This window comes from Gigantopelta aegis, chromosome 9 (genome assembly GCF_016097555.1).
Source record: "Gigantopelta aegis isolate Gae_Host chromosome 9, Gae_host_genome, whole genome shotgun sequence".
Taxonomy (NCBI): Eukaryota; Metazoa; Mollusca; class Gastropoda; order Neomphalida; family Peltospiridae; genus Gigantopelta; species Gigantopelta aegis.
The window spans coordinates 53041881-53067639 of record NC_054707.1 but is presented as its reverse complement, the minus strand read 5'-3'; the positions used below and the strand labels follow the sequence as shown (position 1 = coordinate 53067639).

The 25759-nt window shown below is 40.3% G+C and overlaps 4 protein-coding genes across 5 annotated transcripts; 1 reads left to right on the top strand and 3 right to left on the bottom strand.

Moving 5' to 3' along the window:
* Positions 1-901: 901 nt before the first annotated feature.
* LOC121380598 (GTPase IMAP family member 8-like) lies at positions 902-17650 on the bottom strand. The gene is made up of 3 exons (XM_041509486.1): positions 17520-17650; positions 9594-9663; positions 902-2437 (listed from the first exon to the last, which is right to left on the bottom strand). The coding sequence occupies exon 3, from the start codon at positions 2399-2401 to the stop codon at positions 1802-1804; it is 600 nt and encodes a 199-aa protein (XP_041365420.1). The 5' UTR covers positions 2402-2437; positions 9594-9663; positions 17520-17650; the 3' UTR covers positions 902-1801.
* On the top strand, positions 3573-6912 carry LOC121381642. Its single transcript, XM_041510978.1, has 3 exons — positions 3573-4312; positions 5433-5713; positions 6454-6912. Exons 1-3 carry the CDS (start codon positions 3907-3909, stop codon positions 6910-6912), a joined length of 1146 nt encoding a protein of 381 aa, XP_041366912.1. The 5' UTR covers positions 3573-3906.
* Positions 17522-18528, bottom strand: LOC121380600 (lectin-like). Its single transcript, XM_041509489.1, has one exon. The coding sequence runs from the start codon at positions 18240-18242 to the stop codon at positions 17751-17753; it is 492 nt and encodes a 163-aa protein (XP_041365423.1). The 5' UTR covers positions 18243-18528; the 3' UTR covers positions 17522-17750.
* LOC121380599 (lectin-like) lies at positions 18520-24322 on the bottom strand. 2 transcript variants are annotated; one of them, XM_041509488.1, is made up of 2 exons: positions 23603-24322; positions 18520-18657 (listed from the first exon to the last, which is right to left on the bottom strand). In XM_041509488.1, exons 1-2 carry the CDS (start codon positions 23958-23960, stop codon positions 18653-18655), a joined length of 363 nt encoding a protein of 120 aa, XP_041365422.1. In that variant the 5' UTR covers positions 23961-24322; the 3' UTR covers positions 18520-18652. The 2 variants fall into 2 exon arrangements, with proteins under 2 accessions (XP_041365422.1, XP_041365421.1); XM_041509487.1 differs by lacking the exon at positions 18520-18657 and having other exon boundaries at positions 23230-24319.
* Between the last annotated feature and the right edge of the window lie 1437 nt (positions 24323-25759).

The following is a 25759-nucleotide window of genomic DNA, read 5'->3' as shown; positions in this document are numbered from 1 at the left end:
TTTGCTATCCTGTCTATGGGATGATGCATACAAAAGATCCCTTGCTGCTAATCGAAAAGAGCAGCCTATGAAGTGGCGACAGCGGGTTTCCTCCCTCAATATCTGTGGTCCTTAACCATATGTCCGACGCCATATAACTGTAAATAAAATGTGTTGAGTGCGTCGTTAAATAAACCATTTCCTTCCTTCCTTCCTTATAAAATCTATACATTTCTACATTACTCGTTTTCTGGGACGGGACGTAGCCCAGTGGTAAAGCGGTCTAGGATCGACCCCCGTCGGTGGCCCATTGAGCTATTTCTCGTTCCAGCCAGTGCACTACTACTGGTATATCAAAGGCCGTGGTATGTGCTATCCTGTCTGTGGGATGGTGCATATAAACTATACCTTGCTACTAATGTAAAGATGTAGCTGGCTTCCTCTCTAAGACTATGACAAAATTACTAAATGTTTGACATCAATAGCCGATGATTAATGTGCTCCAAATTTTTACTTTTACTTAGCCCTGTCCTGAACCGACAACCCTGATGATTGGTATATGCCCAGAGTAGAGATCTAGGACTAACTGGACCGGCCTCGGTGGCGTCGTGGTTAGGCATCGGTCTACAGGCTGGTAGGTACTGGGTTCGGATCCCAGTCGAGGCATGGGATTTTTAATCCAGATACCGACTCCAAACCCTGAGTGAGTGCTCCGCAAGGCTCAATGGGTAGGTGTAAACCACTTGCACCGACCAGTGATCCATAACTGGTTCAACAAAGGCCATGGTTAGTGCTATCCTGCCTGTGGGAAGCGCAAATAAAAGATCCCTTGCTGCCTGTCGTAAACGAGTAGCCTATGTGGCGACAGCAGGTTTCCTCTAAAAAAAACAGTGTCAGAATGACCATGTGTTTGACGTCCATTAGCCGATGATAAGATAAAAAAAATTAATGTGCTCTAGTGGCGTCGTTAAATAAAACAAACTTTACTTTTTACTTTTAGGACTAACTGGATATAAACATAAAAATGAAATTGGGAAATGATTTAAAATGGTCCTCTTTATTTTCAGTGCAAACATAAAGTTCAAAGTATGTCATTATTTGCAATGAGGTTGCATTTCGATGTTTATTGTCAGTGTTACTTCTAAGGAGGTGGTTTCACTGTGGAGGTGAACTGTAGTCACCAATGCTCTTTATGGGCAGGTTCCTGCAATTAGGTTCGACTGTAGTTTTAAAACCTACATTTACTAGTATTTGTTAAATAATGTCAAGAATAAGGACACTTTCGTATCCATATTGAGAATCTGGTAGGCAATAAGCCAAGCCTGTTACAGCGACCACCTCCGTTAAGTAGTCACGGTCTGTCTTTTGACAAACCTGCACACGCGACCACATCCATTAAATAGTAACCATTCGTCTTAAAGCCCATTTGGCCATCACCCTTCCCCAATCATCATATAAACTGAATTTTGCTAAGGCAGTCGGTTATCTTAAAGACAAGGTTTCGCCATCACGCTTACGTGTCTATTTAACACAGGGTTATATTTGTGTGTAATTCGTCTTTAATGCTTGCTTTATGCCTATGCCGGCGCTAGCCGTGATTGCTATCAGGCGATCGAAGCATCACGAAAATTGGCCGACCGCTTCATGCCGGGAGGGGCAAAGCCGCCATCTTCATTAGAGGTGGAGATCAATATGAACAACTGGGTCACTTCTGTCGACGATCAGCCGCGGATCCAGGGGGAAGGGGCTGTCTCAACTCAAGGCCACATTTGCAGATTGAGACTCCCATCTGCCAATATGCCTATATCGTTCACTGGCAAGCCTAGCTAGACAGGGCATAAGATCGATTCCTACTCCAGCAGCAAAGAAACGTTTTCTGCTTCTTGTTATGTAAGTGAGATTCTTTCGCTAATACGTCATCGACAAGAATCATGACGTCATCAATCTGCGTGACCTGAACCAAGTGGTTTTCCTCTTTGTTAGTCAAGAACACAACCCTGTTATCGAATTCCTCCAATAGTTTGGGATCCAGAAAAGTCGTGTCTTTTTGGATTCTAGCTAACGGAAACAGGTCACAATGGGTCAGCAGAATTATCCCACGCTCCCTGAAGGCATCGTGTCCGAAAATTGTCCTCAGTCTTCTGACGGCTGCCCATTCGTCTTTGGTCATTCTTGTACCGCATCTTATAACCAGCATCATCACACTGTTTAGTTTGATCAACTCGTGGACGTCCTTGCTGGAAAGTCGACTGGGGTCGGGTGTGTCTATAACCGTGACCCGTCTGTGGTTTAGTTCGACCACTTCCTGTTGAACGGTCATGGTCGTAGGGTTCTCCGAGGAACCGCATTCGAAAAGGTTATTACCCAGAATACTGTTACCGGAAGCACTCTTTCCGTGACCTGATTTTCCAAGTAGGATCATGGTAACTGATGTACGTTGTGAAACGTTTTCTTCAACCTGCAAACAAAATAATAAATGTCGTTATTAATTCGAGCGCTTTCTTTGTTGAATATGAATTGTGTCGAAACAGTTAAAGTTACATTATCTGGTTACCATATTATAACATCATGTACAAATGTGACATACAAGCTCAAATGCACTTTTAAAAAAGTTGTGTGTGTTCACTATGAACGGATATCGTCAAACGTATACGCTTTATTCGTCGCCTGTGCCACCATAGCTCGGCAAAGCACAAATGACAGCCTGTTGTCAGTTTCAGTTAACACGTGCGTTTACCGATTTCAAATTGTAGGGTTCGTCTCAAAAAATTAAAAGAGAAATCTTGCGCTGTAGTTAAAACCGGTTTGATCTTGACAACGTATTATCGACAGCCGTACCTTCCTATTTCAGAATTGATATTTTATAAAGTGTTAGTAGAACTTTCAAAGTTTAGTTTGTATACTAGTAACACATTAATCATGTATATATTTTAAAAATAAAATATACTAAAGTAGACAATGAACGTTTTCACTTCTTAATTTTACGTGTTAAAATCGACAAATTCAAATAAATATTATTTTGTTTGGAAAGGGTAAAGTGTGTGTGTGTGGGGGGGGGGGGGGGGGGGGGGGGGGGGTGTTAACGACATCAAAGATAAAGCATATTGATTTAATAATCATCCGACCCCATACAACCGTAAATAAAATGTGTTGCGTGCGTCGTTAAATAAAACATATCCTATCCTTCCTTCCATCTGCTGTTGGATGTCTAACATTTGGTAATTTTGACATATAATCTTAGAGAGGAATCGGGTGCATGTGCAGGGGGAGGGTATTGGAGGTTGAAACCCTTACTTTCCCAAGCTTAAAAAAAATTGAAATGTATTTTTTGGGGGAAGCATGGCCCCATATAAACTTCGCTCAACACAGTCTATAACCCCAAACCCCGCTGAAATCCCTGCACACGCGCTTTGGAAACCCGCTACATTTTTTGTTTAGCAAGGGATTGTTTATATGTACCATCCCACAGACAGGATATCACATACCATGGTCTTTTTGTATACCCGCCGATGGGGATCGATCCTAGACTGACCGCGCATTTCCAAAAAAACACCTTTTTAGGTCTAAGTAATGAATAAAAATAACATATGAAGAGTTCAGGCGCAAAAACCGACAAACGCCATTTTGGTCGAAAATAAACCATGGCGACCATTACATAGTACTGGTGCCGTATTTACTGACAGCATATCTGTTTCTTTGCAAAAGCCGACACCTACTTCATAAAACCCACAACAATTCCATGATTCGTTTCAGAAACCGACAAGTGACGGGTATCATTTTTCGCAAATACCGACAACTCCATTTATCCAATCTATACGCCGTAATTAGTCACGTGATTCAACATGGCAGCGCCCAGGATCCCTCTCATTACTCACTAAAGTTTCTACGTATTTTATCGAAAATGTCCTTTAATAATGGAGAACTTTGATGACATTGACGAGACAGTGGTATTATCACCAATTGGGCGTAAACGGGAGAACAATTCAGGCAATTCTGGACGCTCCCTTGCAAAAAAACGCGCGACATAGTGGTGCTGAAAAACCTGCTAGCATTTCGTGTGTACATAATGTACGTAATGTGTGCTTGGCGACTTCCCTGTCCAATGATGATTTAACCTACGCACATGATCGGTTATATTCTACTGAAAACAAGGTTACTCAGGATGCCACCCTGCTTTCTTACATGGATATCGGTAAATGTGTGCGGAGGCGACCAAGGATAGACGATTCTTCTAAAATTAAGAGGAATAGAGAAATTTCAGTGAAGTACTTCACTTTGACTGCAAACAAAGAGAAGATACCAGTGTGCAAGGCCTCATTCATGAGCATTTTCGGTGAGTATAGTACCCAGTGTAATAAAGTTCTAGACCCTAGGCCATAAATGATCTAGTTTTCATTAGTATCAAAATGCCATGCAAATAAAAAAAGTATTATAAGTTGTAGAAACATCACAGGGGCAAATGGATTTTTATGTGCCCTCTGTGTGCTTCGACTGGGGGTAAAAGAGCACACAGAGGGTACGGTGCATAAAAATCCATTTACCCCGAGAGATACTTCTTCAACGGATTTATCTGGCCGACATTTAACTATATATTATTATGATGTATTTACAAATTTCCGCGATTAAAGGTTTACACTTTTCTAAGAGTACGGCGTCTCCCTAAAACTGAATGTTTTCCTTCCATAAACCTAAAACAAAAATGACGTCAAACCTTAGAAAATGACGTCATTTATATCTCGGCGGGGAATACAATTCAATAAGAGAATCTGGCTTTGCCTTCCAGTGTATAATGGTTTTGTCAAAGGCTAAATGATCAATGGAATTCAAGTATTTTACATGCAGGCGAGATAATTAATATTAGCCCCCGAACCAGAGAATGGCTAGCCACACCAACTGACCAAGGCTATGTAATTGTTTGCTCCAACGGCCATATTTCCTGGTATGGCAGGCGCGTGCGCAGGGGGAGGGTTTTAGGGGTCGAACCCCCCCCCCCCCCCTGCTCAAGGCGAATTTTTTTTTGTCAGAAAGCAGCTCGGCTAGCCAGCAGAAAACACCTCAGAATAGCCCTAGAAGGGGCTTCGCCAGACACCTCGACCCTCCTCCCCCCCCCTGCAAAATTTCCTGCGCACGCCCCTGTATGGTTACATGACTGCTAAATTAGCTCCACTTAGCAAATATTCACCCCTACCCAAGACCAGGCTATACCCATTTATTCTGACACACCCCCCCCCCCCCTTCCCACACATTTTAACCTTACTATATGGGCTTTGGGAGTGGCTCAGGTCGTATCTAATGACATAGTCACGTACTTTGAGCCTTCAGGTGGGACCCACCTTCATAAAATCGTGGATCTTCCCCAGATTGCATGCCGAATGATAACTGCTTATTGTTATGTGCTCCAGTATCGTTATTTTAATAATTTTCTTATTTTCATTTCCATTTTATTGTTTCAGGTGTCAAGAAAGATCGGTTAGCGAATATTGCCAAATATTGGTCAGAGAATGGAGTTGCGAGACCAGAACATCGTGGAGGTGTGCGAAATGTGGAGAGGAACCTTGCCAGAAAGCATGCCATTCGTGACCACATCACAACGTTCACTTGTCGAGCTAGCCATTATGCTCGGCGTGGCGCCCCTGGCCGGAAATACTTACCAGCCGACCTGAACGTCAAAAAGATGCACCAAATGTTTCAGGATCAGAATAATTTACAGATATCGTATTCACTATACTACAGTGTTTTTTGTCTACGATTTCAACTTGGCCTTTGGTCATCCTGCTGTGGATATATGCAGCACATGCCTGAAGTTCAGGCTACAGCTGAAGAACCCATTCATCACAGATGATAATAAACGGAATTGTTCGGCCATGTTCATTCTTCACAGGCGTATGGCAAGGAGATTCTATGACAGTTTAAATAATGTCGAGGATTCATTCACCGTTTGTTTTGATATCATGGAGAATCTTGTTCTTCCGAAGTCTCCCATAGGACAAACCTTCTATTCTCGGCAGCTCTACCTCTATGTTTTTGGTGTAGTTCACCACCGCGGCCGAGGTCTTCCACAGGGAAAAGATGACATTCACCTATACATATGGTTAGAAAGCCAGAACCGCAAGGATAGCAATATGGTGGCTTCAGCCTTAAACCATTTTTTCATTTCTGTTGTGGGGGACCAACTGAAAAGGAATCAACACTTGCGCTTGTTTTCAGACTCCTGCTATGGCCAAAATAAAAACATCAATGTTTTGTCGATGCTGTGTGCTATGCGAAAACAGAACTTTCCACAGCTGAGCATCGAATACACATTCCCTGTCCGAGGCCACAGTTTTCTTCCAGCAGATAGGGTATTCGGGAGGATCGAGCAAGACATTAGGAAAAAATAATACTATTCTCCTACCTGATGAGTATGTTGCTATTCTAAACAAACACGGCAAAGTACATGAGTATTGTACAGATTGGCAATGTCGCGATTTCAAGACAGCTGCAGCAGCGCATTGCAAGTCCCAGAGGTCCTTCAAGATCAGCGACGCCAAGGTCCTACGCATCAATTCGGATCAAGTTGGTTTCAAGCAAGTCTATGGTGGTGACTTTTGTGAACACGTTATTCTCAAGAAGGGTAGAAAATGGGAGAACTTCAAGCCAGCCATCACTCCCATGGTCAACTGTGTGAAGCCTGCCAAGAAGTTGATGTCCTCAAACTTATTGATGAGATTGGTGCAGCTGACACTGTCCGGATCTTTTATGAGAATATCTTCGCCGATGTCGGCCAGCGTGACATTGGCAGACAGGACCTCGAGGAAAGCAGTGATGAGGACTGAACTGTCATTGGTTGGTTTCAAGCCAGTGCTACATTATATCCTACTTGAACTTTGTGTGGCGATACTAGTCACAAACTGTATAAACCTTAAGAACCTTGACTCTCTTTCATGGCGGTGATTATTCCTTTGTAGTTAATATCAATCTGATTAGATTTCTAGTCATATGAATGTTTGTTTCTTCAAGGACCTTTTGTTTTGTTAGATTAATACTGATTTATGTTGAATATTGAATAACAGTCATAATATTTGCCATTTTTAACATATTTGTGTACTTTGAAACATATAATGTTTCGACCATTTTTGAAGAAAAAAAATGTATGGATTTGTCTGTTTTTGCCGTAAAACGGAATCAAAAACTACATTTTTCTACTTTATTAATAAATTAATATTTTTGAAATTCTGTCCTTGGTTTACTTCACTTATAACAATTCAGAATCACCCTATACTAAATTGATATGCTTAACCTAGAAAGCACACCAAAAAAACCTCTTTTACAGAAAATGATCAAAATGGATTTGTCTGTTTTTGCATCTGAACTCTTCATATAGTCTTGAAAAATGTTACGTAAATCGAACACAGTACCCTCTTCCTCTACCCCTAGAGCGTTACGTAATTAGTAACACCCCCTTACATGTAACGCGTATGCCAACAGCTCGCCACTGTCAAAATTTCAAGGCAAATGCTCCGCTCACCGACCCCTGGAAAGGCGTTGTACTATACCTCTATGGATATAAATATGTTTTGGAGATATGAGACGACCCCTCAATCAAGACAGTTAAATTTGTTCAAAAATTGCGAAATCTCACGCGATCTCTTGTTGGGGAATTCTATACGTGTGATAAGTCTATTAGTGCCTGTCGGGTTGGGTTTTTTTTTTACCGCCCCTCCCCTCTATTGTTTAGAGTATACGTAGTCTTGAATTAATATGATATCAATGTTAAATAATTTCTGAGGTGGTTCGATCCTGCGACGCAAGCACTTCAGGCGAGGACTCGACCGACTGGGCTAAATCCCGCCCCGTAATTGGAGAGATTCGGGTAATTGTGAACATCAGCATCATCGGACGATCACGACCATACTGCCTCAACATTCCATGTTCGTACATCATACGTAAAAAAAATTTAAACTCTTACAAGTGAACAATACAGTGGAAGCCAGGAGCGTCTGCAATTACCAGAATTTCCCTTAAGAGTTTTGATTTTTCATGCCTGAATGTCCCTACCTATGCGTTCAACGTACCGCCCCTAGAACTTGAAAAATAGCCTGAGAGTGGTTGCCTCGTCATTGGTGAAACACACTGATATATAATATATTGAGTTTCACTTTCAACAGTTTCATAAACCATTATCAGTTATATGATTCCGGGCTCGGGATGTAGCCCAGTGGCACAGCGCTCTCTTGATGCGCGGTCAGTTTGGGATCGATCCCCGTCGGTGGGCCCATTGGGCTATTTCCCGTTCCAACCAGTGCACACAAAAATGAATGAATGAATGAATGTTTAACGACACCCCAGCACGAAAAATACATCGGCTATTGGGTGTCAAACTGTGGTAAAGGAAAAACCCAGTGCACCACGACTGGTATATCAAAAGGCCGTGGTATGTGCTATTCTGTCTGTGAGATGGTGCATATAAAAAAAAATATATATATATATATAGCTGGTTTCCTTTCTAGGTTGCATAGTTCCAAAGAAAAGAGTTCCGTATCAAAGTTCGAGGTGCACCGTCAAATATTTACGGAGTAAAAGCAGCTGTGGGTGTGATTGGTAGTAATATGTGACATTGATTATTTGTGCAAATACTATTATCCATTGACAATAAATAAATACACTTTTATTTGTTATACAGTATATATCAGAGGTTGAAACTTTTCCGGAGTATCCCCAAAAATGGAACTGCAATTTTCAGCAAACGTGACGGTTTCTATTAAAAACATTAATTAAATCTCTTAAAAGGTATGTAACCCCTTCCCCCCCCCCCCCCCCCCCCCCCATTTTCTTGCAGGTAGATTAGATTTGAGGTGCCACACGTTTTATTGCTGAAATTCTTGGGTGTGTTGATACGCTGCTTATATCCGTTTTATTAGTAAACGTTAACATTATCGGCAATAGGAATTAATTTTGTCTATTAGAACCTCTAAGACTATATGTCATAATTACCAAATGTTTGACATCCAATAGCCAATGATTAATAAATCAATGCGCTCTCGTCGTTAAAGAGAAATCAAACCTTTATTGTTATTTTAAATCTATGTGTTCTAGTTAACCAAAACAAACAACATTATATTATGATTCCATATGTGTAATATTATTTAAAAGACCGTAGCTGTAAGCTGAACTTCGTGAATATGTTCATTAGTTATATTTATTGCCCCACTCTCCCCCCCCCCCCCCCCCCCCCCCCCCTCAAACTACGTGTTTTGTCCAGCTGGCGTGATAAACAAGCCCCGAGTAATGATGGCAGTCATGTAATACAATGTTCCCTACTAATCACAGTGCCCCCTTTCGTTGAACAATGAGAGATACCCCCACCCCTGTTGAAACCTTGTCACAAATACAGATTAAGTAATATACTGTACAGCAAAAGAATCGCCAATATTTTCATATTAATTCGATAAATAAACTGTCAAAATTATACATTGATAATTTTGACAGACACAAAAGGTAATAGGTTTCAAATGGAATAATGTAAATTAAATTAAAGGAAATAAAGTTAATATCCGCGTTTCCTTTGTTGTTGACTATACACCACTCACTGTGACTTAAGCGGTTGATATGTGGTATTTTAAGATATCACTTGCCTCGGGTAGATTGATCTGTATGTTGCTGTTCCTGTAACTCCGTAAACTGCTGTTGAGGTCTAACCCAGACCTGTCGGATACAAGTGAAATAGTGAAGAGAGTTAAATGTGTGCACTTGGTATTAATTGTGAGTGCGAGTGTGTGTGCGTGTGTGTGTGTTTGTGTGTGTGTGTGTGTGAGAGAGAGACAGAGTGAGAGAGAGTGTGTGAGAGAGAGAGAGAGAGAGAGAGAGAGAGAGAGAGGGAGAGTGTGTGTGCGTGTGTGTATGTGAGAGTATGCGTGTATGTGTGCGTGTGTGTGTGTGAGAGTGTGTGCGTGCGCGTGTGCGTGAGTGTGTGTGTATGTGAGAGAGTGTGTGCGCGCGTGTGTGTGTGTGAGAGTGTCTGTGTTTGTGTCTGTGCGAGTGTGTGTATGTGTGTGTGTGTGTGTGTGTGTGTGGTAGTGTGTGTGTGTGTGAGTGTGTGCGTCTGTATGAATGTGTGTGTCTGTGTGAATATGTGAGTGTGTGTGTGTGTGAATGTGTGTGTATGTGTGTGTGTGTGTCTGTGTGTGTGTGTGTGTGTGTGTGTGTGTGTGTGTGTGTGTGTGTGTGTGTGTATGCGTGTGTGTGTGAGTTCTAGTACAATGCCCATGACATAAATCACATACTAGTATTTCGGCACATAAATATGCATACTTTTATAACATAAGTATGCAAATTGCATTAATATGTAAATTGCATGCCGATAACACGACTCTAGACCTGCCTTCTGACAGGCTTACTAATAATTACAACAGAGATGATCTGCGCTCATGACGGCGTGCTTGAACCTTAACTGCACAATCGTCACGAAAGTGAATGGAATTAAGGAAAGCTATCGATCTCAGTGGTTGTCAAACCATTTGTAAACTAGCTGGAAACTAATTGGCGCTTTAGGAGTTGACGAGGCGAGGAAAACGGCGGCTAGAAGAAGCGCCCCCCCCCCCCCCCAAAAAAAAACCCCAAAAAAAAAAAACAGTGATAAGTCTGGTATCGACCTGGTCGTGCTGCACCGATAAAACAGTTCCGTGTCAAAGTTCGAGGTTAAAACATTTACGAAGCTCTGATTGGTAATAGCATGCGACATTGACTGTTCGTGCCAATACTACACATATTATCTATAATCTATCTTAATCTATTTTTTATTAGTATACAGCATCCCCCCCCCCCCCATCCCACCCGTCCCAAGGTTATCCATTCCAGCCAACCATGCAGGATAACGATATGTGTTTTTCAGCAAAGATAATAGAAGAAGCAATGTAATAAAGATCCGTGAACAATTAACGGGCACAAAGGTTTGAAGGTGTTTTTCATATCTTCAAACCCTTCTGAATAAAGTAGCGCGTCATAAGCGTACGAGACAGGGAGCAGGGGGGGGGGGGGGGGCGGGGGGGCAACTGCCTCCTAGTGCTGGTGCAAAACTTCAAATTCGGGTAAAAATCATAGAGATATTCGGGCAAAATGTGTTAACCTTTTCACCATGTATTTCCATTTGAATATCTAAATATATGTTTGGGGGTCAAAGATTTCACTTTTATACACTAGAACAGTATGGGATGATAAATTAAGATATTTCAGATTATAAGCCATAATAGTTGCTAAAATTCACAATTTATTTTAATTTTTATACAACTGATAATTAAAAAAAAATGCATATACACTTGCTATGTTATTGGTATTTGCATTCTATCTGTTTGGGATACAAGGGGGACATGTAATGAAACTTATCCAATAAATACTTAATACATCTATAATGAAATAAGTCAGGATGACACTGTCCTACTCGAGCTCTGAATCAGTTGGTCAATTGGACTAGCTTTCTTAGTCTACATGCTCTGCCTCTTAAAGGTATTTCTCCTTAAAACCAAAGTTATCTACAACACAATAATCTGCATTAAAGAGACTGCTACCATTATAACATGTTTTCAACAGAGTATTTTTTAGAAATAAAGTTACATATAATAAAGTATGTCAATATATGATGTTATTGCTTAAAATGTCAGTAACTGTATATGCAATATGTTTCTTGTTTTACTAATGTCTGTAGGTAGCCCGAATCATATTTTACCTCTAATCATTTCGTACGTACAAAAAAAACAGAAACAAATTAAATTAGGAAGTAAAATGAAAATTGAACTATTACAAAAATTAGAACGACCTGAAACTCATTCGATATACAGACAGTGATATTAAGAATAATAACTGTATTCAAGATATAACTTCAGTTGTTAAAACGTTGGGTTTTTTTGTTGTTGTTTTTTTGAATTAAGAAATCCAGGGCGTAGAAACTTAAAGAAAATTCTTTTCTTAACCGTTTAAGGAGTTTTAGACTATTAACTACTCAGTTGCCTCCCCCTCCCCCCCCCCCCCCACCCCCCCACCCCACCCCTAAAAAAAAAATCCTAGCTACGGCCCTGGAATATGTTACAATGGATAGTCCTTTTAATGTATTCACCAGTAATTCACTGAAGCAATACACAAATATTTAAATTGTGTTATGGAAGTTGTAACATATGTAGCTATTATTAATCTGCCATTAGCTTATTCAACACACGGTATCTGCACAAAATTGATTCCAAACAAAGGTATGTTAGAGTCGTAAAGGTTTGCAGCCATGACTCGCTGCCACGTGCTTTGTCTACAGATGTGAACTGATCAACTTCATTTGTAGGACTGTCACTCTACATGAAATTTATACAGGTGCCAAAAACCTACTACAGCTTCTGTACACGTCAGACTGAACATGCGGATGTGCATTCAATAATATTTCAAGAGTGGAACTGTAGTTATTTTACATAAATATTGCTCAAATTAATTTGAGGTCGAAGTACCTTTAATACTATGGGAAGCGGAGGCTATGTTTACTTGTAGTTTTTTTATACTGAGTTACCAGCCACCATCAAGTGAGGAAGGTGGGATATCCAGTTTGACACAACTGAGCAGAACATACACTTTATGGCTTCATGTTATAACTGTCCTGGTTTAGTTTAATGCCAAGTGTTGCCTTTCTTTTTCTCAAAGGCGGGATCCTAGCCCAGTTATAAAGCGCTCGCTTGATGCGCGATCGGTCTAAGATCGACCCCCGTCGGTGGGCCCATTGAGCTATTTCTCGTTCAAGCCAGTGCACCACGACTGGTATATCAAAGGCCGTGGTATGTGCTATCCTGACTGTGAGATGGTGCATTTAAAAGATCCCTTGCTACTAATGGAAAAATGTAGTGTGTTTGCTCTTTAAGACCATATTATGTCAAAATTACCAAATGTTTGACATTCAATAGCCGATGATCAATAAATCAATGTGCTCTAGTGGTGTCGTTAAACAAAACAAACTTAGTTTTCTCAATGTATGTATGTATTGTATTGTATTGTATTGTATTGTACTGTACTGTACTGTACTGTACTGTACTGTACTGTACTGTACTGTACTGTACTGTACTGTACTGTACTGTACTGTACTGTATTGTATTGTATTGTACTGTAATGTATTGTATTGTACTGTACTGTATTGTATCTATGTATGTAGGCATGCATGCATCCTCAGGTGTTATTACCCTCTCAGACCTCGGCAGGTGTATATTTAGACGGTCCATAGACACTGTCTAGACACACTAAAAAGATCACACGGTATTGTGTGATAACCGCGCGGACACCCCTCAAATCGTAATGGACATTATCAGTCGTCCTGCTTTATTACTGTAAGTAATTCTGTAAAATCCTTGAAAAACTAGACTTTCCCATCTAAAATCACAAAACTGACCAATTACGCAGTCCCAAAAAAAAACAATTATCACTTGTGTATCGTGAGTGGTCGTTTTTTGCTTCAACGTACCCTATCAATACGCCTAATAATATGCATTTTTTCTTTGAATTTTTTAAAAGAGAAAAATACTTTAACTCCATTTCGTTCTATTGATACAAATTGAAATATATTTAGTTAAATAGTTTATTATACTATTAAGCCATTTATGTTAATTAACAAGTCAGGTTGATGAAAGCGAAGCGCCTTGTCGTAAATTAGAGAATTTGTTTACACTGTGCATAGAGGAGTTGGACGGAGCTGACGTCACTTCGCCCCAAGCAATACCACCTGACATCACAAAAACGAAAAAAAATGGCTGCCCCCAGTTAGCAGGAATAATCATGGTTTTTATTAACTTAAATTTGTTTAACGATATCACGTTATATTATTTTGGTGCTTATCATATGGTTATTTCGTCGTTCGATTGAGAGAGAGAGAGAGAGAGAGAGAGAGAGAGAGAGAGAGAGAGAGAGAGAGAGAGAGAGAGAGAGAGAAGGAGAAGGATAGAGATGAAACCCGCTGCCATATTATATGATCAACACGATGAAGCGGTTAATAAAATAACTTGTAAAAGTGCTAAACTTAGAAACGAAAATAGCAACTTCACAATTACATTATCGCTGTAGTTGTATGACATTATCGGTGTAATTTATTGCATTATGTATGGGCTAGAATGAGTGGTTCAAAATATAAAATCTATATGGCATTATACACATCGCAGATGTAGGATTTTGTCCAGGGAGGGGAGTGCAGCGTTTAAAAAAGAACACCTGTAATATTCAGGTTGGGTTGCAAAGTTTAAAAAAGGCACCTACAGTATTCAAAAGTATACTAGCAAGCATTATGTAATAACAATACTTTCTCACCCCCACTCCCCCCCCCCCCCAATTTTTTTTTAAAATAAATAAATATATATAATAAATAAATTTAACGAAAATATTACACGAATAAATTCACTGTATTCGTTTGCTATATAAGTTTTCGAGGCACTTCGAAATTTTAAGGGGATGGTATCCACATCAACCTCCCCTGGACCCGCACCTGCATTATAATATTTATGCGGGGACCCACACAGTTTGTATGTATGATTTTATAAAATTTAAAACAGGAAAGAAAACAAAAAAAAAGGAGAGAAAATGGTCTGATTGGGGGGCCATTGCCCCCGTGCCCACCCCCTCGCTACGTCACTGCTAGGGCTGTGCACCCGGCCTTTTGTAATCAAACTGTGGAGCCTGGTCAGTATTATTATATGACACTTCGTTCTTGTGGACCAGAGACTTTAGAGATTTTATTAAAAACCTACATATGACTAGCTACGACCAGTTTGGTCACAGCCAGGTTTCTGAACATGACCGAAAACCTCCCCCACGACCGAATTCGGTCGTGCAACTACCCAAGGCCATCCAAGGCCACCCAGGACTTGTGGCAGAAGTTTTCTACGATTACTTGCTATTTCCAGTCGTAGCCGGTCGTAACCTGTTGTGAATTGTCTGACCTGTCGGACATAAAGGAACACGAACTCATTGTCAGGACTGTTAACCTGGTCTAAAAATAAGAGTTTAGTTTACACACACACACTCACACACACACACACACACACACACACACACGCACACACACACACACACACACACACACGCACACACATACACACACACACACAAAAGACAAAAGACAAAAAGTCATCAATTAACTTTCAAAAGACACTTGTGTGTTTTTCGGTGGGAGAGACAATTACTTCAGCCACCTGGTGATCTCCCAACAGAATTAGCTGAATGATATGACAACTGCGCCACTGAGGCCATGTTGTATCCAAAAGTTGCTGAACTAAACATTTGATTTACTACCGAACACGAACAATTCTTACTATAGGATTTTTATTATTATTATTTATTCTTTTCTCTTTTTTTTTTTCTTCTCTGTTTTTTGGTATGAGTGAACTGCTAGCACCCCCGTGTTCAGCGACAGCGAGCGACGTTAACGTCCGATGTGGTCAGTGGCTTTCACGTGAAGCGCATACACCAGTCTAGCGAACGGTTGTGTTTTGTTTTGCTTGGTCTGCCTGAACTCGTCCACGTCTGTGAAAACAATCATTGTGAGCTATCGAGTTTCTAGTGCCTTTTAGCAAGGCAATTGACATTGTGCCAGCGATTCAAGACAGACGTACACGGGCAGTTTAGGTGAGACATATACATTTAAGGTTGTATTGTACCAAAGCAGAAAGTTCCGTGTTAAAGTTCAAGGTGCAAATATTTACGAAGTAAATATAGTTGTGGCTCGACTGATAGTAATATGTGACAATGATTATTTGTTCAAATATTTTATCCAACAAATAAATACACTTTTATTTTGTGTATTGTTGTTATGCAGTATGCACTACAAGTTAACACTAGTGCAGAGTATTCCCAACAATAGAGCTGTGCTTTTCAACAAAAATGAAAGTTGCTAATAGAGACATCCACCAAATATCTTAAATGACATGTCACACACACACACACACACACACACACACACACACACACACACACACACACACACACACAATCCACGCCCATTTTCGTGCAGATAAATACACAGTTTTTATTGGTGTACTGCCTGGTGCCTGGATGTCTTGATGAGCTGCTTATATCAGTTTCATTAGTAAGCGTTAACATTATCGGCAATAGGAATTGATTTGGCGCAGTGGAACCTATATAATAGACTTTCTGAAACCTTTTTGACATTCACCAATTCACCCGCGAATGTTTCAAACACAATTATCGTACTAGGAATTGAGTAGGCGAATGAAAGAACACTTCATGACAAAGTCACAAACATAACGAATGGCAAGTGGGGCAAGTTATGGATGGGATGGGATGGGAAACTCTATTAACGTGCCCATATCCACAGAGGTTCAGGCACGCCCATCCCGGATTTAGCCTCTGACTTCGCCAGTGACCAATTCCGGGGCGTTATGGACACTTTGCAGTTTGAAAGCTGTTATATTTGATATACTGCTGCCTAAAGTACTCGAGTCTCCTCGAAGGATTTAAGCGCATTACCGTCATAATTCAGGTGTGGATCCAATTAAGGGTGCTAGAGGTGCGCCCACCTCCTCCGGACATCGTACGCCCCGCAAATTGAGCGTTTAACGGACGGATATGTCATACATATTTTTAATAATGTGTGTTAGTGCACTTTCGAATAACGAGTTGCACCCTCTCCCTAGAAAAATTCTGGATTCGCTCATGCCGTTATCTGTATATCAAAGGCTATAGTGTGTACTTCCTTGTTTATGAAAAAAGGCATATATGGCAGTTTCTTGTTGATGATAAAACCGTGTAGCGTATGTGGCAATAGTCGGTTTCTACCGTAACACCATATCATACGTGTCATTGACTCACACGAACCATAATTTGTCATTGGCGGTTAACAATCACCGATGTGTCAGTGTACTGCCAGGGAGTTTTCCAAAGCCCAGAAAGTAAAAATAATGTTAAGCTTCTACCATTTTTACGATACTCCAATAACGTAAGAGGAAAAAATATTCAATTCTAAAGAACGAACCTGTATTTGAAACATAGTGATTTTTGTAAAATGGAAATAAGTCAACTTCGTGCATTTTAGATGATCAATAATTGTTTTCATGCAAATGTAAAGAAAACAAAGATTGAATAGGAATTAAGCAACATTTGCAAAAAAAAACTTACGATCTAAACAACTGAACAGGACTATAGTACTTCAATACGTGTTTGTGTGTGAAAGTAGATAGACAGGGAGACAAACAGATAGCAGACAGACACACAGACGCACACGCACATATATGTGTGTATATGTATATGTATGTGTGTGTATATATATATATATATATATATATATATATATAGAGAGAGAGAGAGAGAGAGAGAGAGAGAGAGAGAGAGAGAGAGAGAGAGAGAGAGAGAGAGAGAGAGAGAGAGAGAGACAGACAGACAGGCAGACAGACAGACAGAGAGAGAGAGACCGACAGACAGACAGACAGACAGACAGAGAGAGAGACAGACAGACAGACAGACGAATACACCTTGATATCTCATATCTAAGCTAGTTATATATGCTAGACAACTAACCAGAAATAACAAGACTATACCGTTATGATCACTATTTATAATCCGGCAGCAACATTCAGTTAGTAACGAGAGCAGTATGAAATATTCCCGTCACTGCAGCTTGACATAGAAATAACAATCGCACTGAGATGCTCTACATACAACGGATGTTATTGCACATGTATGCACGTTATGTTCTACAAACAACACTGAAAGATGAAAGGGTAAACGGAGATCAGATACAAAATAAATATTTTAGCGACAGAATGTCATCACATGTAGAGTGGCGTCTCGACGTTGTCGACGGTGACCACAACCCATCGCATGCCGTCGTGGACATCCTCGTGTAGCACGAGCTCAGTGTCGTTGGGGGGGCTGACGTTGCCGCCCTCGGGGTGGAAGTATTTGCTGCTGCGGTGTTGTATGAGGTGGTTTTCGTAGTCGAAGGCAAACAGCGCCCCGGCGTGGCGGGCCTCGTGTAAAACCAAAGCCGTGCCGTTGCCTGGGTCACTGCTGCCGCCTTGAGGATGCACGACCTTGCCGCTGGCGACGTGCTCTATGTAGCCCCAGGGACCCTCGAACTGGACGAAGCGGAACCTCATGTTGGGGTGGGTCGCCTCGTGAATTACCAATTTGGTGTCGTTGTCCGGATTTTCCGAGCCTCCCATTGGATGAATGAACTTTCCGCCTGACCAGTGGCGGATCATTCCAGGAATACTAACATACTTATGGTCTCCTGATGTTTTACTTGCATCTTGGCCCATAGTTCTTGGTTAAAGAAGTACGTTCTCCTGACTTTAAAATACAAATTGTAAGAAGAAAACAACTTTATAATAGTCGTAATTACTTTGAAATCCAAATTCTTGAATTTCCGAACAGTAAATAAGTTTCTTGAATTTGAAACAAATTTCCACACCAACACACAAAATTATTCCTTTTTTTTTTTAAAGAAACCAAACACATATATCCCTCTCTGTTTTGTATCTTTACTCAGAAATATTTAACTTAGCACTTTTACAAGTATTTTGTCTAAACGTTTGGTCCCGAGGTTTATCACAAACACGCCCAACAAACTGGCTTTGCTTGTATTAAAACAAGAACGTCTGCATACCAGTCGTGTGAGTGCAGCGCTGTACCAACGGGAAGTTGGCCAAGAAACCAGCATTCCTCAGCCTCAGTCTGAGAAAAAAAGAAAAAAAAAAGATAAGTATTTCCAGGTGAAACGGGAAACTTACAAAAATACGCGCAGCCGGTTTCCTCATACATTTTAATGCGGCGACATTGCGGGAAAACAAACCGCGTGCAAGTGGCAGCAGCAGACGTGTTACTGTTGCTGGGCAGGACGTTGCCGAGTGGTAAAGCGCTCGCCTGATGCGCGGTCGGTTTAGGATCCCCGTCGGTGGGCAAATTGGGGGGGGGGGGGGGGGGGGGTTCTCGTTCCGGCCAGTGCAGCACGACTGGTATATCAAATGCTGTGGTATGTGCTATCCTTTCTCTGTGATAGTGCATACAAAAGATTATATAAAGGCGCTTTCTGTTATGTTATGTTATGTTATGTTATGTTATGTTATGTTATGTGATAATGTTTTCGCATTCTCCAATCACTCCATCACAAAGTCATATCGGATATGCAACAGTTAATATTTCTAGCAATAAACTTTGAGCCATGATCCTTTTAAAGGAGTACAACAGGTGAAAAATAATCGTCCTCTATTGGGAAGATACTTATCTATAGCAGGTCCGTAGTAAAATGGGGGTGGGGGTGGGAAAGGCCAGATGACACAGTCCCTCCTCCATTTCAAGACAAAAAAGTAAGGGGTTTTATTGGTCCTACTCTATATTCATACAGATTAAAATCTTACTTTTACTTCCTCCCCCACCATTAGACCTTTTGCTCCTGTCCTCATTTCAGATATCGTTCCTACGGGCCCGCATAGTAACTTTAACTGCATCCGTATAGTACATCAAATATAATGATTATGTATGTTATTTCTAGAATATATGAGCAAAATAGTTGCTGTATGATTGTTAAAGCCAGTGCCTGTTCAGTGATATTTTTAGATCTCATTTGTCTGGGAAAACTGTCCAAACTCGTTCAATACATTTCTTTAACATTAACCCCAGACTCGTTCAATACATTTCTTTAACATTAACCCCGGTAAACCTCAGAGTTATTGTTTTGGGGTACTTGCGGTTGCAAATGGCCAATCTGACGTAAAACATAAACTTACCATCACTTTGCTTATCTTTCCAATTAGTAACTCTGAACAAAGACAGTTTTATTCCTCGTATAGATGACCTTTTATTTGACTAATCACAATACCATTGGTGTAAATTCTTTTGAGGTATTTGGGATGACTTTTCGCAACAAATGTTCACCTGCTTTGGATACAGATTTAGCTCAAGTCAGATGTGTCAACGAATACTGGCGGGGTGGTGGTTGCATTTAATTTCAGTAAGATCAGCAATCACTCTATGATACTAACCTCGAAATAGCCAGACATAACAAGACTATACTCCTGTGATAATGTTTTATATTACAGAAGCAACAAGTAGTCAAGTAGTATGAAATACAGTGAACGAGCTAATTGTGTTAAAGGGACATTCCTGAGTTTCCTGCATTGTAAGATGTTTCCGACTAATAATATATTTCTACGATTAAACTTACATATTAAATATATTTTCTTGTTTAGAATATCAGTGTCTGTATATTCAATGTGTTTCTGGTTGTTTTAATATTTGTAAGAAGCCCAACTGGAGTTTGTCTTCAAATAATTTCATACGTACGAAAAAAATAGTTTTTAGGAAATAAAATTAAATTTAACCTAGTACAAATATTAGAACGATTAGAAACACGTTTAATATACAGCCACTAATATTTTATGCAGAAAAATATACTTGATATGTAATTACAGTCGTCAAAAAGTCTCTGTTAGTTAATAACATCTTAAAAACTGCAGCAAACTCAGGAATGTCCCTTTAAGTCCATTCTTCTCTACCACCTGTGTCCCGCATTTCCACCAAAAACATAGAGAGATATTCGTTATGTAACACCAGTGATCGAAGTGAATCAACACAAACACAGATGTCACACTGCTTTACAAATTACAAAATTAATACAGTGTCTTGGGTGTGTATGACATACGTCATCGGTTGAACGATGTATGTCAAACGGAATACAGTGTCTTGGGTATGTATGTCATACGTCATTGGTTGAACGATGTATTTCAAACGGAATACAGTATCTCGGGTATGTATGACCATTTAATAGCATGTATTTCAAAATGATGAGCATATGCACATTTTCGGAATGTTTGTAACATGCATCAAAATAATACAGACCATGTTCACTGACCGAATCTGACGTCACAAAGCTAATTTAATGTAAGCTAACCAGACGGTGCTTGTATTTAAATATTAAAAACATGGCTGCTCATTAAACATTAAGCGAGTTACCACCGTATTTTCTGTAATATGCGCCGGGTCTCAAATAAACGCCTTGTTTGTAAGTCTTTTGAAAGAATAAAGATAGCTTGTAACTGACTTAGGGTCAGCCAGCCGCTTGTCGCGAAATCTCGCTCATCATTAAATCGAATGACCATTTCGGGAAGCAGTCGAAATTATTTGCAAACGTTTAGCAAAAAACGGCTGGCTGAACGTAGGTCTGATGGGGAAAATAATAACGAAGACATGGAATCCAGCGTTGACCTTGACGTTACGTGAACAGAGAGGCGGGACGTATCCCAGTGGTAAAAGCGCACGCCTGATGCGCGGTCGGTCTACGATCGATTCACATCGGTGGGCTTGTTGGGCTATTTCTGGTTCCAGCCAGTGATCCCCAACTGATATATCAAAGGCCGTGGTATGTGCTATCCTGTCTGTGGGATGATGCATATAAAAGATCCCTGCTACTAATGTAAAAATGACGATATGTTTGACATCCATTAGCCGATGATTAATAAATCAATGTACTCTAGGTGCCAATAAACAAAACAAACTCTTACGTGAAAAGTGTTGGTCTATGAATGACAACTCAACTGTGACTTTCATTTTAAGTTAATTTATTCAGTTTTGTGTTTACTGTTTGAATTTTGTTTGTTTGAATTTAAAAGTTTTGAAATATATAAAATCTCTCTCTCTCTCTCTCTCTCTCTCTCTCTCTCTCTCTCTCTCTCTCTCTCTCTCTCTCTCTCTCTCTCTCTCTCAAATATACCTCAAATAAGCGCCAGTCTCTAATAAACTCCGGGTCTATGACCCGTTTGGAAGGAACACACACGATCGTTTATTACAGGAAATACGGTATTTTAAACTTAAAACAGTTGTTGTCATTAAGCTACTTTGCCAAATATAATATATATATATCTGAAAGTGCATAAAGGCCCAATAATACTACGTGACCAGTCATAGTCAACAGTAGTACAATGAGGTAGGTCGTAACATGTGGTAGCCACACTAGATTCAACATCAACTGTGTATATATTTGTCATGCTACTTAAACACATTTACACGTATACATATTGTGTTAATTGCACACGCAAGATTAGCGTCTTACATGAACATTATTAGTCTTAATTTCTGCTGTGGCAGTTCATTTGGATCAAAGTACTCTCTGAAATAAATAATCACGTAGAAATATCCATGACTTTTGTTTTTACAAATGGCTCTATGTCGGCGTATTGTGTTGAAAACTATTCGTCTGTACTAGTTGTGAACGAGGATGTTCTTTTGTATGTCCACCATAGCCATATTGAGAATTCTGTTTCGACTTCAACTCCGTCAATATATTTAGCACCAATGACTGAGATGAATCAACAACTACATGGATGGCGCAATGCTTTACAAGTTACACAATCAATACAGTATCTTGGATATGTATGACGTAAGTCTTAGGTTGAACGATGTATTTCCAAATGATGAGCATATGCACATTTTCTGAATGTTCATATTATTGATTAGCACAACATGAAGCAAAAAAATACAGTCCATTTTCTTTGACAGAATCAGACGACACAGAGCTAATGCGACACGAGCTCCCCAGACGGTGTTTTTATCTGAGGATTAAAAACCTGGCTGCTCACATTAAAGATTGAATGAGTTACTATCTTTAGCATTACTTGATCAAACAGACAAAAGCAGCCAATGTCATTATGCTATATTGCCAATTATATACTACCGAAAATGCACGGATGCCTAAAAGCCTTAATTTAACACTAATTTAATGAACAATAGCACAACGTGGGTAGTCATAGTTACTAGAATAATACTATTTTAGCTTTTCTTTTCAACTTATTTTCGTGCTTATATCCAATTAAGGTTCAAGCACGCTGTCATGGGCACACACCTCAGCTATCTGGGCTGTCTGTCCACGACAGTGGGTTGTTAGTTGGTTAGTGGTTAGTGGGAGAAGGTGGTGTAGTGGCCTTACACCTACCCACTGAGCCCTTAAGAACTCGCTCTGGGTTGGAGCCGGTACCGGGCTACCTACCAGCATGTAGTCCGATGGCTTAACCACTGCCCCACCGAGGCCGGTCCTGTTTTGTTAGGGCTAGGCTTAGGATCAACATCAACTTTGTATGGCGAAAATTCCATTTGTCCCTAACTCGTATGCGTAATAATCAATAATGCATAGATATGCACACGCAAACGGAGATGCATAAATGGAATCTACGCAATAAATTTGCATAGAAAGTTATTGCTAGGGATTACGGACAAATGGAATTTACGGCTATCTTTGCACGTTAAACAATTCCATGTAGACATATTGTTTTAATTGCACATACAAGATTAGCATTTTGCATTAACAGTCTTAGTCAAAATGTCTTCTATGACAATGCAATAGGGCTTAGGTACTCTCTGAAAGAAACACTCTATAACAGGTTCTACATAGTACATCAGCAATGTTATGGGACAAGTATTGTGTATTCTACAGAAAAAAAAAGCAAAATGAAAACACTGATATTTAAGAAATTATCAGCGAGAGAACGTCACTGCACGTAGAGTGGCGTCTCGACGTTGTTGACGGTGACCACCACCCATCGCATGCCGTCGTGGACGTCCTCGTGTAGCACGAGCTCAGTGTCGTTGGGCGGGCTGACGCTGCCGCCTTTAGGATGGATGTATTTACCGCCTTTGTGCTGTATAAGGTGATAGTCGTAATGGAAGGTAAACAACGCCCCGGCGTGGCGGGCCTCGTGTAAAACCAAAACCGTGCCACTCTTTGGGTCACTGCTGCCGCCGCGAGGATGCACGACCTTGCCGCTGGTGACGTGCTCTATGTATCCCCAGGGACCCTCGAACTGGACGAAGCGGAACGTCATGTTACTATGGATTGCGTCATGGATTACCAGTTTGGTGTCGTTGTCAGGGTTCTTCGAGCCTCCTCTTGGATGAATGAAATGCCCGCATGACCAATGGCGGATCATTCCGGGGATACTGACATACTTTTGTTTATTCTCTGCTGTCTTGCTTACATCCTGACCCATGGTGATTGGTCAATGAAATACGAACTTGATTTAAATTCTTCTTCTTTTTTCTTGTAGAAGTCAACAAAATTATAGGAATCGTAATTGTAAACCCAAATCACTGAATTTTGAAAAAGTATATAGTTACGTATTTGCAAGCAAATTTCCACAGAAACACACAGAAGTTACTCCTTTTAAAGAAAACAAACACATATAATAATCCTTAATATTAATTATGAATTCACAGATTAATCTTAAGCACCTTTTTGAGTTTTGGTCCTGTACTTTATCACAGACAGGTTTTGTTGCTCTCCAGAACGGAACGTCTGTTTAGCAATGGCGACTGCTGCGCCGACTAATTGGAAGCCCGCCAAAAATATGTTCCTCAACCTCAGTCTCAGAATAGCGCGTACATCTTGCAGCAGTACTCATATTACATATGTAGTCGTCAAGAAGCTTGCACAGTAGTACACGTGAATACAGATATTTTCGCATGAGCAGTGAAAAGCGAAATATCTAGTACTTACTACTGAGGCAGCTATGTGGCACACGACATCATTTTACTGAAAGTCGTAACGACCTGGTGTTGAGAAACAATTTAAAATCTAGTAACCGGCCTCGGTGGTGTCGTGGTTAAGTCATCGGACATAAGCCTAGTAGGTACTGGGTTCGCAGCCCTGTACCGGCTCCCACCCAGAGCGAATTTTAACGACTCGGTGGATAGGTGTAAGACCACTACACCCTCTTCTCTCTCATTAACCACTAACAGATTACCACTAACCCACTGTCCTGGACAGACAGCCCAGAAAGCTGAGGTGTGTGCCCAGGATAGCGTGCTTGAACCTTAATTGGATATAAGCACGAAATAAAATAAAATCTATTACAAAGTGTTTTATTTGCAAGGACTGATAGTCTTGTGCTTACGTTAATTTCTTGTGTGGTCCTTAACCATATGACCGACGCCAAATACTGTCCTTCCTGTGACCTCGGATTCCAAGTTAAGGGGAAAGAGTTCAGCGTGACTCGGTGCAAACAAATCAGTGTGTAATGAATATTTTCTATCCCTGAGATCGGTCCAGTCTTTATACACCTATACATGCACACATGTCCCAAGTTCAGTCGGTGAACCTTTCGCAAACGTTCCGGAACTATTTGATTGGTTTCCGACGTGACCATTTGGTTTATAAATAGTGAAGCGCATAAATCAGTCTAGCGGACCTTTTTCTGCTCGGTCTGGCTGAACTCGGCACAGTTGTATAATACAGTAAACCATAAGTGCAACAAAATGAAATCTAAAACGTCCAGGATGCTTAGCTGAAGAAACCCCAATATTCCTCTGTACTCGCCCAAGTTGCTTGAGTTGTAGGATCGAAACACCTTGGCGGATCCATTAGGTTCTTCTTCGTCCCTGCCATATTGACTGGTATATTAAAGTCCGTATTATGTGTTGTCATGTCTTGTGGGAATTTCATGTTCAAGACAATTTGCTGCTAATGAAAACAAAAAATGTGGCGGGTTTCCTCTGAAAACAGTCTTAGAATTATGAAATATTTTACATCCAATAGCATGCATGTTTATACAGTTGTGGTAAATCAGAACAAAATATTTTTTTTGAGTTTAAAAACTTTATTATGCAAAAAAGTGTATTCCATAAAACGTATATTGTCAAATACATCTTTATCAAAACCGACGCACTGTCAGTGAATGTATAACAATAAATTTATAAACAAATAAATAAAAACAACAAAATAAAAATGCCAACGTAAAGCCTGCATCGAAGATAAAGCAAACGTAATGAACATTTCCACGTGCTCAAAGTA